The sequence below is a fragment of the Mirounga angustirostris genome, unplaced genomic scaffold, assembly GCF_029215605.1.
Source record: "Mirounga angustirostris isolate CCGP_5_RB_7025 unplaced genomic scaffold, mMirAng1.0.hap1 SCAF_4, whole genome shotgun sequence".
NCBI lineage: Eukaryota > Metazoa > Chordata > Mammalia > Carnivora > Phocidae > Mirounga > Mirounga angustirostris.
The window spans coordinates 36627230-36644235 of record NW_026991712.1 but is presented as its reverse complement, the minus strand read 5'-3'; the positions used below and the strand labels follow the sequence as shown (position 1 = coordinate 36644235).

The 17006-nt window shown below is 38.7% G+C and overlaps 1 protein-coding gene across 12 annotated transcripts in view; it reads right to left on the bottom strand.

Moving 5' to 3' along the window:
- The window catches only part of RGS22 (regulator of G protein signaling 22), a 125757-nt gene that overhangs the window by 63823 nt on the left and 44928 nt on the right, over window positions 1–17006 (bottom strand). For all 12 annotated transcript variants that reach the window (XR_010410576.1, XM_064588075.1, XM_064588069.1 and 9 more), the window contains exons 9-11: window positions 15174–15335; window positions 12045–12219; window positions 6840–6973 (exon numbers count right to left, since the gene is read on the bottom strand). Coding sequence is in view for 11 of the 12 variants with exons in the window: in XM_064588075.1 (XP_064444145.1) it covers window positions 6840–6973; window positions 12045–12219; window positions 15174–15335 (471 nt within the window). In the remaining variant the exon portion in view is untranslated. The remainder of the gene's footprint in view (window positions 1–6839; window positions 6974–12044; window positions 12220–15173; window positions 15336–17006) is intronic.

Genomic DNA, 17006 nt, shown 5'->3' with positions numbered 1-17006 from the left:
TATATTACAACATTAGTTTTTGATGTAGTGTTCCATGATTCATTGTTTGCATATAACACCCAGTGCTCCATTCAATAAGTGCCCTCTTTAATACCCATCACCAGGCTAACCCATCCCCCCCACCCCCCTCCCCTCTAGAACCCTCAGTTTGTTTTTCAGAGTCCATCGTCTCTCACGGTTCATCTCCCCCTCCGATTTCCCCCCCCTTCATTTTTCCCTTCCTACTATCTTCTTCTTCTTTTTTAACATATAATGTATTATTTGTTTCAGAGGTAACAAATGTGCTTCATCAGTCTTACACAATTCACAGTGCTCACCATAGCACAAACCCTCCCCAATGTCCATCACCCAGCCACCCCATCCCTCCTACCCCCCACCACTCCAGCAACCCTCAGTTTGTTTCCTGAGATTAAGAATTCCTCATATCAGTGAGATCATATGATACATGTCTTTCTCTGATTGACTTATTTTGCTTAGCATAATACCCTCTAGTTCCATCCACGTCATTGCAAATGGCAAGATTTCGGGGGTTTTGATGGCTGCATAATATTCCATTGTATATATATACCACATCTTCTTTATCCATTCATCTGTTGATGGACACCTTGGCTCTTTCCATAGTTTGGCTGTTGTGGACATTGCTGCTATAAACATTGGGGTGCATGTACCCCTTCAGATCACTACATTTGTATCTTTCGGGTAAATACCCAGTAGTGCAATTGCTGGGTCATATGGTAGCTCTATTTTCAACTTTTTGAGGAACCACCATACTGTTTTCCAGAGTGGTTGCACCAGCTTGCATTCCCAGGTGCCCCTTGACTTGCATTATTAACAATATTTTATTCTCATGTAATTTTGTTTTGATATAATACATATTAAATTCAGAGCTGATTTCTATCAATCCTTTAATTTTCATTTTTAATAACCCTAACAATTAGAAGTTGCAATGGATAGTGGAAAACTTATTGCCAGTTTGCATTCCTACCAACAGTGTAGGAGGGTTCTAGAGGGGTTCGTTACATGGGGAGAATAGTGAGCAATATATGAAAGTAGGTAGGGAAAGCCTTGTTTAAAAGGCTGCAAGTTAACTAATTTGCTTAGGGCAAGAGGACACTAACAGTTAAGTAAACACTATATAACACATACCAAACACTGTGCTAAATAAAATTCACATTATCATATTTAATCCTCACAACAGGTGGGATTCATAAGGATTTATATGTAGTAGTGTGGGGTGAGATAATGGAAGACTATGGAGCTAGACTAATGGCTTTAGACATTATCTTTTTATATTTTCTTATCCACCTCCCTCTCCATACCTCACTGCAATTATTCTAAGCCTTATTTTCCAGCTCCATAAAACATGCCCATCCACCTCACCAATATATCTGCACCCCAACCCACCAGCAGTTTGCTTTGCAGGTTCTTCTCAGACAAAAGGTAGGTACAACATGCCTCTGTTTCCACTCCCTGATGTAGTAGACACTGTTGACTGACTGGTTAACTCAACACTCATTCCCAGATACTGGGTGATACTGAGAAAGCTAAATATTCACTTTCTAAGACCGACTTGCATAGACGGATCGTCATGTGACACAGTTATGACTAATGAGATACAAAACAAAGTCTGCTGGTGAGCTTCTAAGAAAGCTTGCTTTCCTGACCAAAGGGAAAGGATTAATGAAAATTGCCCTTTCTTGGGTGCCTAGGTGGCTCAGTTGGTTAAGCGACTGCCTTCGGCTCAGGTCATGACCCTGGAGTCCCGGGATCGAGTCCCACATCGGGCTCCCTGCACAGCAGGGAGTCTGCTTCTCCCTTTGACCCTCCCCCATGTCATGCTCTCTCTCTCTCTCATTCTCTCAAATAAATAAATAAAATCTTTAAAAAAAAAACAAAAACAGAAAATTGCCCTTTCTTCTTCATGATTTGAAAGCCTGATATCAGGAGCTGTAACACCAATGAATATGAAAAATGGCCAAGAACATTACAAAAATTCAGGCCCTAATATTTCCAATCCAAGGAACCAATACTGGCAGTTGCCTACCCTCAGATTTCTTGTTCTGTGAGAAAAATAAGCCCAATTTGTCTAAGCCATTGTTAGTCATGTTTTCTGTTATTTGCAGCTGAAAACTCTTAAATTATCTATCAACAAATATATCCACCTATACCTATCCTTATTTCGTTCCATCATGTCTCAGGAAAAAGTGTCCTATCTCGTGTCCGAGATTAATCTCATGGCCTCTGTTCTTGAATCCTTCCTTCTATTCTCCTTTGAAAATACAGATCTTCTTCTTTCTCATGGATCTTTAACTTTTCCCTTTCCACTAGATACTCTAGACATATGAACAGGCTCAGGTCTCCTCCACCTTAAAAATATTGCTTCTCGCTACAGAAAATCATCAAATCACAAAGGAAGAGAGCAAGAAAAAAAGGAACAAGGGAATTATGAGATAGCCAGAAAACAATTAATAAAATGACAATAAGTCCATACCTATCAGTAATTATTTTAAATGTAAATGGACTAACCTCTCCAATTAAAAGACACAGAGTGGCTTGAATGCTCTCATACATGCTGAAAAGAGTATGTTGTTACAACTCTTATGAAATATAATTTAGTAATATCTAAAACAATTTTTAAATCACATGAACTTTGATTTAGAAATTCTACTTTGAGAAATTTATCTTGCAGACATATGCATACATGAAATACAGCAAATGTACAAGAATATCCATTGCAACATTGTTTTTAATAATGAAAAATATTGGAAATAATGTCCATGTCCCTCAATAGAATACAAATACAATGTTTGGCATAAAATTAAAGACAACCAGACATAAGGAGAGATAAGATTACAAAAACAAGAAACAACAGAAAAAATAGATTATAGTATATCTATTACTGTAGTGATAGCATTTAATGCTATGAAACACCTTTTCCAATGAATTCAGTAAAAACAAAGGTATAGAATAAGTGGATAGCATGCTACTAATTTTGAACTATGCATATATTTCCAATTTTGAAAATAAAATAATTTAATTTTAGTAAATGACACAAAAAACCTTTCTAGATGTTTTCCACTGCATAGAAAATAAACTCCAAATTCCCTAATGTGACACAAAAAAATTCACTATCTGAACCTCATTTATTGTTTTAGCTTGTATCTTGCCTTTTCACTGTAATATTCTATACTCTAGCCGCAACATAAACATAAAAACAATGCATAGTTCTCAAAATTCAACTTTTCTCTCAATTCATACTTATATATCTTTATCACTTGAAAAATTAAGATAATGCTTTCTTCATAGGGATGCAGTAAGAATTGATATAATGCAAGCAAAGTACACCAAAGCTCATTAACTGCTATTTTTGGAAATGGCAGACAGGGTGATTTAGACCAACTCTCCCTTTAAAGACCTACTAGATAAACTGAAAAATACAAAAATTAATCTGCTAAAAGAAATCTGAGTGCTAACAATGTAGTCAAGAATTTCGGAGCCAACAGAAATAAACCCACAATTACATGGTCAATTAATCTTTGACAAAAAAGGCAAGAATATGCAATAGAAAAAAACATTCTCTTCAACAAGTGGTGCTGGGAAAATTGGACAGCTACATGCAAAAGAATGAAACTGCACCACTTTCTTACACCAGAGACAAAAATAAACTAGAAATGGATTAAGGACCTAAATGTGAGACTAAAACCATAAAACTCCTACAAGACAGCACAGTCAGTAATTTCTCAGACATTGGCCATAATCGTATCTTTCTGGATATGTCTCCTGAGGCAAGGGAAACAAAAGCCAAAGTAAACTATTGGGACTATATCAAAATAAGAAGGTTCTGCACAGCAAAAAAACAAGCAACAAAACTAAAAGACAACCTACTGAATGAAGAAGATATCGGCAAATGACATAGCTGATAAAGGGTTGATATCAAAAATATATAAGGAACTGATACAACTCAAAACCAAAAAACAAATAATCCAATTTAAAAATGGGCAGAAGACATGAACAGATATTTTTCCAAAGACATCCAGATGGTTAACAGACACATGAAAAAATGCTCAACATCACTCATCATCAGGGAAATGCAAATCAAAACTACAATGAGATATCACCTCACACCTGTCAGAATGACTAAAATCAAAACCACAAGAAACAAGTGTTGGCGAGGATATGGAGAAAAAGGAATCCCCGTGCACTGTTGGTGGGAATGCAAACTGTGCAGCCACTCTAGAAAACAGTATGGAGTTTCCTAAAAAAGTTAAAAATAGGGCACCTGGGTGGCTCAGTCGTTAAGCATCTGCCTTCGGCTCAGGTCATGATCCCAGGGTCCTGGGATCAAGCCCCGCATCAGGCTCCCTGCTCAGCGGGAAGCCTGCTTCTCCCTCTCCCACTCCCCCTGCTTGTGTTCCCTCTCTCGCTGTGTCCCTCTTTGTCAAATAAATAAATAAAATCTTTAAAAAAAAAAAAAGTTAAAAATAGAACTACTCTACAATCCAGCAATTGCACCACTAGATATTTACCCCAAAAATACAAAAACACTAATTCATATATGTATATTGTACACAATAGCCAAATTATGGAAACAGCCCAAATGTCCAGCAATAGATGAATGGATAAAGAAGATGTGGTATACATACACAATGGAATATTACTCAGCCATAAAAAATGAAATCTTACCATTTGCAACGTCATGGAAGGAGCTAGAGAGTATAATGTTAAGCAAAATAAGTCAGTCAGAGAAAGACAAATACCAAGATTTCACTCATATGTGGAAGTTAAGAAACAGTACAAACATGCAAAGGAAAAAAGAGAGAGACAAACCAAGAAACACACTCTTAACTATAGAGAATAAACTGATGGTTACCAAGGGGAGGTGGGGGGGGAATGGGTGAAATAAGTGTTGGGGATTAAAAAGTACACTTACGATGATAAGCACTGAGTAATCTATAGAATTATTGAATCACTATATTGTACACCTGAAACTAATATAACACTGTACGTTAACTGCACTGGAATTACAATAAAAAACTTTTAAAAAGGTAATATAACTGACAATATAAAAAAAAGAAGCGGTTTATATTTACAATGGAATATTACTCAGCCATAGAAAAGAATGAAATCTTGCCACCTGCAACAACACAGATAGATCTAGAGAGTGTAATGCTAAGGGAAATAAGTCAGTCAGAGAAAGACGAATACCACAATTTCACTCATATGTGGAAGTTAAGAAACAAAACAAACAAGGAAAAAAAAGAGAGAGACAAACTAAAGAAACAGACCCTTAACTTTAGAGAATAAACTGAGGATTACAGAGGTGGGTGGGGGGATGGGTGAAATAGGTGAAGAGGATGAAGAGTACACTTCTCTTGATGAGCCGTGAGTAATACATGGAACTATTCAAGCACTATAAACTAATATAAACTGAAACTAATATAATACTGTAAGTTAACTACACTGGAGTTAAAATTAATAATAATAATAACAATAATAATAATAATAATAATAATAATAATAAATTTTTAAAAAGGAATTCTGGGGCCAAAACTCATTGAGGAAAACAAAATTCCCAGAGGTGAGGATTCTGGGAAGATGTCAGAGTAGGAAGCACCAGGAACCTGCCTCCCCCCTAAACAACAATTGCACTGGCAGAATCTAATGTAACTCTTTTGGAACCCTGGAGTCTTAAGGCTTTCACCTTCCAGGGGAAGGCTTGCAGAGTAAATTGGGTTCATTTTGGTCAATTAGAGTTGCTAACACAATAGCAGCAGCTAACCTTCCCTACCCCCAGCCCTGTGGCAGACAGCTGTGCATGTGTTCTGGAGCATTCTGCATACAGCTGCAAAAGCCAGGGCGAGCAGAAAAGACCCTGTCTACCAAATCTCAGGGATCTGAGCTCTGATCTCTGATTGCTGCTGCAGATCACAGAGGTGCAGACAAGGCAGGTGGCCACTGTGGTTGCTCCACGTGGTTGCAAGCCCAGTCCCCTTCAGGCTGAAGGGACTTCCAGGAACTTAAAGAGACATTGACCTTTTTACCCCCAATCTTCATTTTTCTCTTTTTCCTCCTTTTAGAAGGCAGACATGAAAGATTAGGACATTCAAAAGCAAAATGCATTTGTAGGGAAAAATTAGAAAGTGACCACACATGCCCAGGAAAAGGCACATACTAGAGAGGACCTAAGAAGGCCCTAAGTTTTACCTCAGGCTGATCCTTGGCACAGTCTACAAGTAAAAAAAAACAAAAAACAAAAAACAAAAAACATTAAAGATAAGTTAAAAATGGTGAACTTTGTGTTAGTGATTTTATCCCGAAGGAAAACAAAAGAATAAAAATGAAGTAATAAATTAGTGGGACCAGCAGATCCCACACCAAAGTTAACACCAAAGGGTATTTTTTTAGGTTGACGGAAAATAATCCCATTTGAAATAAAGAACAGTGAAAAGAGTACCTATGTGGGCAAATCTAAATGAATAAGGTAATATGCTGTGTTAAATAATGACAAAATTCTTGACAGTCTTATGAGCTTGCAAGTTTGAGAAATACCGAACAGGGCCAAGTAAGAACTGGAGGGAAATCTTCTCAGAAGTCTTTTGACCATACAGCTCATAAAAGGGTGGAGATCAGAGGCACCATCTATTTCAAATGACTAATCTCAGGAGTTCTGTTCCTAATTCAGAGTATGCATGACTCTAACACCTATCAGTGAAATATGTAAGGAACTCCTATTAAAAAAAAATCAATGTATTCAGTTTTCAATTTCTATTTAATTTTTCAATTCCTCAAAAATCTTACCATTGCAGAATAACACTTGGCACATAAAAAGCAGTACCTACCCTTTCTCAATCACATCATCCTTCGAAGAAATTAGATACAAAGACTTGCTCCTCCAAGGTTTTTGAACTGCTGTTTTTACTCGAGGTGGTTTCTTGGGAGATTTAGGACTTTGTAATAAACTGGATTCTTCTTTCTAAAAAATGGTAAAAAAAAATACACAAAGTGAAAAATGAGCAATACAAAGGGGAAAAAAAAGAGCCAGAGAATAAAGCATAGCTCTGCCCATCACTAGAGGATTTCTTCTCTCAGTCTACCGCCTACCATGCTTCCCATTAGAATACAAATGTACTGCTTCCTAAACTCCTGCTTTTATACAACCAGCAGGCTGAACCCCCTACAACTCTTTAGAATATAAGAAGAGAAAGGCCAAAGGTTTATATATCCTTATTCATAGCACTGTGAAAGAAGACTCTTTCCTAGAGGGAGAACTTCGCAAAAACTTCTTTATTCTCTAACTGCATAGGTTTTAGTACATCTGAGGGGTGGGAGTAGGGGGCTGGGGAAGGGGGGTGGCAGGGCAGGGAAAGGAAGCAAGGATACAACTGGTCCATAATAAAGACCTATACCTTAACAAAACTATCTCCTTCCATTTTGGACATTTTATTTTTGTGGTTATTATTCCCATCCTTAAATGTTATTTATGATAGAGTTAACTATTTGGTAAAAGCCACATGCACAAATTAAAAAAAGTATAAACGCTTAAAGGTCCAAATGTAGGAAAAAGAAACAATGATCTGAGTATGGGATATACATAAATGTAACATTACATAACACTTGAAAGTAAGGATTATGGGGGCGCCTGGGTGGCTCAGTCGTTAAGCGTCTGCCTTCGGCTCAGGTCATGATCCCAGGGTCCTGGGATCGAGCCCCGCATCGGGCTCCCTGCTCAGCGGGAAACCTGCCTCTCCCACTCCCACTCCCCCTGCCTGTGTTCCTGCTCTCACTGTGTCTCTGTCAAATAAATAAATAAAATCTTTAAAAAAAAAAAAGTAAGGATTATGAAATTATGACATATGGAAAAATGTGATGAAGATGTTAAAAGAAATAATCAGAATACAAAAGTGTAAGTACATTGAAATTAAAAATTCACAACAAGACCAAGAGAAAATAAGTAATAGTTGTCTACAAGTAGGTGAGATCAGAGGTGATTTGTTTAGGGAGCCCCTGGGTGGCTCAGTCGTTAAGCGTCTGCCTTCGGCTCAGGTCATAATCTCAGGGTCCTGGGATCGAGCCCCAAATTGGACTCCCTGCTCAGCCCCTTCCCCCACTCATGCTCTCTCTCAAATAAATGAATAAAAGCCTTTAAAAAAAAAGTGATTTGTCTTCAGTTTCCAAATTTACAGTAGTTTTGTCATTTTATAATTTGGAAAAAAAAAGTCAAATATGTCAACTTCTACTGGAATGTAATATATGTTGCTGGAGAGCAAGGAATATATTTGTGATGTTTTATTATCCAGAACAAACAATAAAATCTTATATACACTCTAGGTGCCGAACAACTACTAATATTTTTTTAAGAATTCCGTAAACAAAATTACTTACTTAAGTATGATTTACACATAACTTCCTAGGTATCAGGGCTTACATCTGTTTTAGTCATTCAGAACACGGCGTGACATTAAGCAACACTCAATAAATGAGTGGTACCACAGGGGGCTGAGCTTATTAAAAGTATCATACGAAGTGGTCAAATTCATAAAAACAGAACGTTGAATGGTGGTTACCAGGGGCTGCAGGAGGAGAAGGGAAGTGGTTTAATGGGTATGTAGTTTCAGGTCCACAAGATAAAAAAGTTCTGGGGATCTGTTTCACAACAATGCAAGTATACTTACTACTGAAGTGTATACTTGAAAATGCTTAAGGTGGTAAATTTTACATGTTTTTTTACCACATTGAAACAAGTTTTCTTAAAACAAAATAAAAAAATTAAATGTCTTATACAGAGAAAAGCCTAAGTTAGAATTTTAGGCCTTTCTGGCTTGGGTGAAAACTAGAAGGGTATCCAGAAAATCCCCGATGGAGAAGAAACTAAAAGGACCCTGTGGAATTGGGGGTGGGGTGGGGTAGGTAAAAGCACTGTTCTAGGGCGCCTGGGTGGCTCAGTCGTTAAGCGTCTGCCTTCGGCTCAGGTCCTGATCCCGGGGTCCTGGGATCGAGCCCCGCATCGGGGTCCCTGCTCCGCGGGAAGCCTGCTTCTCCCTCTCCCACTCCCCCTGCTTGTGTTCCCTCTCTCGCTGTCTCTCTCTCTGTCAAATAAATAAAATCTTAAAAAATAAAAAAAATTAAAATTAAAAATAAAATTAAAAAAAAAAAGCACTGTTCTATATCGTGATTATGATGGCAGTTACACAATGGATATGTCTGTCAAAATTCACAAAACTGTACACCAAAAAGGGTAAACTTTACTGTCTATAAATTACACCTTAACACCGCTTGTGGAGCCCAAAGTGGGGCTTGGACTCAGGACCCTGAGATCAAGACCTGGGCTGAGATCAATCTCTCCCCACTCCTCTGGCATTGCTGTCCTTCAAGTTCCTTTCCCTAACCACACCACTTACTCTATCTTGCCACTTACCTCCCAAATGTCGTACAAATGTTATTTGTACAAACATTTCTATGTTATCAGAATACGTGCTCCCAACACGACACCTCTAAGACGTATATTAACTGGTCACAGGGGCGAATGGGGGAAGATTAGATTTATAGTGAAGTGGCAGAGAAAAAAGCCACACGGTGCAAAGGAGGTCAGGAAAATATCAAAACAGAGAGGAAATCATTAGTGGGCTAAAGTGACACTAATTCAGAGTGTGGTCCTCAAACCCGCAGCAAGACATCACCTGGGAGGAAGCTTGTTGAAAATGGCAAATCCGTGGGCCCCACACCAGATCTCCTGACTTTAGATATTCAGGTGAAGCCCAGGAATCTATTTTTTTTAAAGATATTATTTATTTATTTGACAGAAAGAGAGAGCAGAAGCAGAGGGAGAGGGAGAAGACTCCCCAGTGAACAGGGAGCCCAATGTGGGGCTCCATCCCAGGACCCCGGGATCATGACGTGAGCTGAAGGTAGACACTTAACCAACTGAGCCACCCAGGCGCCTGCCCAGGGATCTATTTTAACAAGCTCTTTGGATGACTCTTATGCATATACGCTGAAGCTTCAGAACCACCAGGTTACCTCAGTGCTTTGAATACCAATCCTCTAGCAATCCTATCAAAACGTGGGTTCCAGAATGTGACAATTGTGTTCAGGCAGGTTGAAAGCCTCAGTTCTAAGCCAACCTCCTGATTTTACAGAATGATTCTGACCCATTCCAGAGCAATTAAATCAGAATCTCTGAAGGTGGAACCCAGCCATCAGTAGGTCTTAATGAAAAGCTCTCTATGTGATTCTAATGTGCACCTAGGGCTAAGAAACCACTGACAGAGAAAACATGAAAAGTCTCTTCAGCTCTCAAACACGACTTGTTGAAGTCAAACTTTAAGAACTGTTCTATATCTCTCTACCTTTTAAAATAAGATACCCTGAACAGAAAATAATCTCTTTAGAAGGGGTTGTGTGTGACTATGGCTGGTAACACTTAACATTCTGTGACACATTTAAAGGCTATTAAGAGGGGCGCCTGGGTGGCTCAGTCAGTTAATCATCTGCCTTCGGCTCGGGTCATGATCCCGGGGTCCTGGGATCCAGCCCTATGTCAGGGTTCCTGCCAGCAGAGAGCCTGTTTCTCCCTCTCCCTTTGCCTGCTGTTCCCCCTGCTTGTGCTCTCTCTCTCTGTCAAATAAATAAATAAAAATCTTTTAAAAAATAAAAAATAAGGGGCGCCTGGGTGGCTCAGTCGTTAAGCGTCTGCCTTAGGCTCAGGTCATGATCCCAGGGTCCTGGGATCGAGCCCCGCATCGGGCTCCCTGCTTCGCGGGAAGCCTGCTTCTCCCTCTCCCACTCCCCCTGCTTGTGTTCCCTCTCTCACTGTCTCTCTCTGTGTCAAATAAATAAATAAAATCTTTTAAAAAATAATAAAATAATAAAAAATAAATAAATAAAGGCTATTAAGATTAAGAAGACTCTTTACTCCTGAAATGCACGTTTTGGCTACAAAGTATGTAGGGTTATTTACTTCTTCTGTATAAAGTTGAACTTCCCTTTTCTTTTTTGCCTTTGTCCTTATCTTTTTGTACTATTTTATTCTCCCCCATTATAAAAAGTACTCACTACTTTTAATTCTGCTGTTGCTACTTCTCATTCATTCATTCATATTTATTTATTTTTTTTTTAATTTTTTTTTTTTTTAAGATTTTATTTATTTGCGAGAGAGAGAATGAGAGACAGAGAGCATGAGAGGGAGGAGGGTCAGAGGGAGAAGCAGATTCCCCGCCGAGCAGGGAGCCCGATGCGGGACTCGATCCCGGGACTCCAGGATCATGACCTGAGCCGAAGGCAGTCGCTTGACCAACTGAGCCACCCAGGCGCCCATTCATTCATTCATATTTATTAAGCAACTATCATGTGCCGGGCACTTTGGGTAAGTGCTGATATTCCAGTAGGAGACTCTAAGGCAATAAACATTAATCACGTGGTCATGAGTACTATCAAGCAAAATCAAGCACAGCAGAGGGCTGAGGGCTTGCACAGTGATGGAGGGCATCTGTGCCATCCTATGCAAGTGTGCTCATACGGAAATGTCAAGGACAGCCTCTCGGAATACGCGATGCTCGAACACACACCTAAAGTGAGTGAGGGGACAAGCCACATAGATAGCTGGAAGAACAGTGCTCTGCGTGAAGGGGACAACAAATGCACCACTTCCCAATTTTTGCATGGTGTGTTCCAAGAACAGCAGAGAGGCCAGTGTGGTTGCAGTAGACCAGGCTCGAGAAGAATGGTAGGAAATGAGGTCAGGAGGTCAGCAGGGGTGTGTATAGCTGTGTAAAGACCTGGGATTTTATTCTGAGTGAGAGAGGAGGCCCCTAGGGAATCCTGAGCCGGTGAGTGACCTGATCATATATTTTTAAAGGCTCACTCTGGTCGCTTGGTGGAGAACAGACCATGGGTTTTCTTAACTCATAACTGTTGCAGGATGCACATTAACAACAACCCCCCCAAAAAAGCTTATTATAAAACTTAAGTATTAGTGCACAAAACCCAAGCATAGATATTTTATCATAAACTTAATAAAGAAGTCAAAGTATCAATGTCTACCCAACCTGCATAACAGGTATCTGTGGAATGCAAGATTGAGGTCTTAATGGCAAGAGGGTTGCCATTTGTGGAAATGGGTCAACATCCTTCCTTGGTTTCTCCTGACGGAGGTGCCAGAATTTCAGTTCAGCACCAGCATGTTTTGCTGAGGATGAATGAGTAACACAGAATCTTGGTGCCCTAATCCAAGGAAAAACAAATTTCAGATTAAGCTAGACAATAAGCCTCAAAAATCGAAAGCCTACAAAATCTAGAATGCCAATGCTCACAATGATCAGTCTTACCAAATCCTTTTTCTAAAAATTCCCACTTTTTTTCTGCTGCCTCGCCTTAAAAAAAATGTTTGTCTACGATATATCAACTGCCTGAAATCACACTCACTCATATAAAGAGGCAATATACACTAGGAAAAAAAACAATAAAATTACATTCAAATTACTATCTGTTTGATAAGAAAAAGAAATCTATATATCTATTGTATTGAAGGAATTTTTAAAAATAACTTACAGTTTCTAGTAAAATAAACATAAAATGCGTATCTGGCCATTTTAAAGCAGTAAAAAGAGGGGGCATATGCACCCCAATGTTCATAGCAGCAATGTCCACAATAGCCAAACTGTGGAAGGAACCGAGATGCCCTTCAATGGACGAATGGATAAAGAAGATGTAGTGTGTGTGTATATACACACACATATATATATATATATGTATATACACAATGGAATATTATTCAGCCATCAGAAAGGATAAATACCCACCATTTGCATCGACATGGATGGAACTGGAGGGGATTATGCTAAGTGAAATAAGTCAAGCAGAGAAAGACAATTATCATATGGTTTCACTCATATGTGGAACATAAGGAATAGAGCGGAGGACCACGGGGAAGGGAGGGAAAACTGAGTGGGAAGAAATCAGAGAGGGAGAAAAGCCATGAGAGTCTCTGGACTCCGGGAAACAAACTGAGGGTTACAGAAGGGAGGGGGGTGGGGGATGGGGTAAGTGCGTGATGGGCATTAAGGAGGGCATGTGTTGGGATGAGCACTGGGTGTTATACGCGACTAATGAATCGTTGAACACTACATCAAAAACTAATGATGTACTATAGGTTGGCTAACTGAACATAATAAAAAAAACTGGTAGATGAAATTCACATTTTAAAATATAAAGACATTTGTATAATGTTTAACTATACTACTAAAGTGGATTTTGATCCATATGCTCTATTTTCAAGCCTTAAATTTAAAGATAAGAATTAGTTTTACAACAATTTATATAAATGACAGACCAACACTACTTCCAGAAACCCAGGAAAAAGAATGTTTGGCACAATGTCAAGGCCGTGCTTAATTGGATGGCTATCCTGGTATTTAGTCTATGGGCTCTTTATTGGCTACAGGGCCAACCCCAGCTGTCAGGCCTGATGCTATTTGCAGCTTGGACCAGGTTTCCTCCCTGATGCCACAGCCCAAAGACAAATTCTCACTCCATATTTCAGGTCCTGGTAGAAACAACAACAACAACAAAAACAACAACAACAACAAAACTGCCTCCCTTTAAAACAGGAAGAAAGCAGATATTCCCCTGATGTGAACACAGGTTGGGAGTGGAAGAAAATCCAAAGTTCATAATTAGTTTAGATTCAGAGAGAACACTATAGATCTAGGTGGTCATCCTAACTATATTTCAGAACCTTTACTTGCATACTTGGAAATATCCAAAATGACCTCTTATTCTCATGTCAACCAGTAAGTGGGAATATCTACAAGATCCTTATCCAATAAAGCATACATGTGCTGGCCAGAAAATCTAAGTGTCTCAATTTTCTGATTTCCATCATTATACTATACTCATATGGACCCCCATAAGTCTCTGCTTATCTAAAAGTCTCTGCTCATCTAAAATGCCCCTATCAATTTAATCTTGCATTATTATTTCACTCATAGCATTAATTTTTTATTAGCCACTATGTAACTTCATCAAATATTGTGGAATAAGTTTCACAGTCAATCATAAACTGGTGTTGTATTATTTTTCATGCTTCCATCATATGAGTTCTCATGTACACGGCACACAACTTAATTCTCAAGCTCTAGAGGGTGGGAGAAGGTATGTCACATAATACGATCAAAGAAACTGTATTCAATATGATGTGTGTGTGTGTGTGAGTATGTACATATGTGTGTGCATATATATCCCAATAGAAAAATGCGCAAATGAGATAAACAAGCAATTAATGAAAACTGAAATCCAAATGACCAAATGACTGATCATGGAGAAGATTATCAGCCTCACTAGTACTCAGGGAAATGCCAGTTACAACCACATGACACCAATAACAAACTAAACACATACGCAAAAATTTAAAAGTTTGACAATATTAAATGCTACCATGGATTTACAACAATGGGCACTCTCTTATTCTGTGGATGAGAGCATAAATGGATACAACTGCTGTAGAAAAATGGATATGTGTACAAGAATATACATTACAGCACTGCTTTTAATTGTGAAAAGTAGGGAACAACCCAAATGTTTAAAAAAAAAATAGCAATTACGGTATATTCATGCAGAATACCAATAAACAACAATGAAAATCAATAAAACTCTTAAACACAATTACAGACAATTCTCTCATGTAATGTTGATAGAAGACACAAAAGAATGCATACAACAGGATTCCATTTATATAAAGTTGTAGAACAGAGAAAAGTATATGCTTAAGGATTTATTTGCATACACGGTTGGTAAAACTATAAAGAGAAGTAAGAGGATGATAATCACAAAAGTCAGGATAGTGGTTACCTCCAAGGGGGAGTGAGGGTGTTGTGATCGATAAGGGACCTTCAGGGGTCTTGGCAATGCTTTATTTCCCAGCCCACGTAGTGGTTACATAAGTATTTGCTTCATGATATTCATTAAATCGTTGTTTGTTTTGTTTCTTAAATTCCACATATGAATGAAATATATAGTATTTGTCTTTCTCTAACTGACTTTAAGGAAGGCAAAAGATTTAATAATCTTGTCATTTTAAATCTCAGTAAATTATAAATCGGTAAGACAAAAAAGTATAACTCGTAACCTGCCTAGGAAAAGTAAAAGCAAATAAGTTTGATTCACATTATTTTTCTCACCAATATAGAAGTAAGGGTTTTACAACCTCAGCCTGAATATTTCTTAAGTGTTCTTCATTCCACTGAGATGCGTCTAGCAGTTTAAATTTTGATAATATTTCTGCAGAAAGGTAGCAATCTCCATTGCTTACTAGATAGCATTTTTTCATCTTCTCAAGATGTCTAAAACAAAACAAATCCACGCACATTGCTATGACATTCAACAAACCAAATGTTTTCACTTTTAAGATGTTTCAGACAAGTAATGAACTAACTCAAACACTGAGTTACAGGAATACCAATGTGGAGATAAAAATATTTTTTACAATTATGGGAATAAGAAGGATATTTTTGGTAGTTTGAACAATGGTCTTCCAAAGATGTCCATGTCCTAATTCCCAGAATCTCTGAACGTTACCTTACATGGTCGAAGGCATTCTGCAGATGTGATTAGGATTTTTTTTTTTAAGGATTCTATTTATCCATTTGAGAGAAAGAGAGAGGGACAGAGCGAGCACGAGCAGCGGGGAGAGGCACCCAGGGAGAGGCAGACTTCCTGCTGAGCTGGGAGCCCAACATCGGGCTTGACATGGAGCTTGACCCCAGGACCTGGAGATCACGACCTAAGCCGAAGGCAGGCGCTTAACCATCTGAGCCACCCAGGCGCCCCAATGTGATTAGGATTTTGAGAAGATTATCCTAGATTATCTAGATGGCCCTAATGTAATCACAAGGGTCCTTCTAAGAAGGAGGCAGGAGGGTGAGTCATTGAGAAAAGATGTGCGGATAGAAGCAGACCTCAGAGAGAAGATGCTACATTGCTGGCTTGAAGATTGAGGAAAGGCCATGAACAAAGGAAAGTAGGTGACCTCTGGAAGCTGGAAAAAGAAAGGAAACGAATTCTCCCCTAGAGCCTCCAGAAAGAATGTAGCCCTACCCACCCATGTTAGACTTACTAATTCCAAACTGTGACAGAATAAATTTATGTTGCTTTAAAAGACTAAGATACTAATATACATCTTCCATGTAATCAAAGTTACAATAAAATCACTAATATTTATACAAAGGCTTTAAGAAGATACTATGTGAACTTTATTTAAAAGTCAGTAAAGTGGGGAGCCTGGGTGCCTCAGTCCTTAAGCGTCTGCCTTCGGCTCAGGTCATGATCCCAGGGTCCTGGGATCGAGCCCCGCATCGGGCTCCCTGCTCCGCAGGAAGCCTGCTTCTCCCTCTCCCACTCCCCCTGCTTGTGTTCCTGCTCTCGCTGTCTCTCTCTCTGTCAAATAAGTAAATAAAATCTTTTTTAAAAAGTCAATAAAATCCTAGAAATATAAAAAATAAATAAATAAAAATAAAAGCCATTAAATTTGTGGCAATCTGCTACAGCAACAACAGGAACTAATACAGGATTGCTCCTGAAGAATTTATATAGGTTGCTTGCATATAACTTCCTTAATATATCTTGAAAAGTGGTAGTGGCTTTCTACTCCATGATCCATCAACTCATGGCTGCATAATCAACCATTTGATAACCCCTGATCCTATAAGTATGCACAAAAATGAGCTCTATGATCTGAATGCCATTGAAATAAGTGGAATAACCCAGTTACTAGTATACACTCAGTCAAATCCTTCCTGGGAATTGCAGTCTACTGTATTGATCTGCTTCAGAGCAGAAAGGAGAACATAGACAGGATAAAAACCTTCCTAAAGCAGGGTCCTCTTAAGGTTGTTAAGACTTACCATAATCTAAAACACATGGGATAGGCAAATAAGGACCTGGACCCATCAGACAACCAGGAGGCTCTCTAGAGGATATGTGGCATATCTAGGAGATATCTTATTCAGATATGA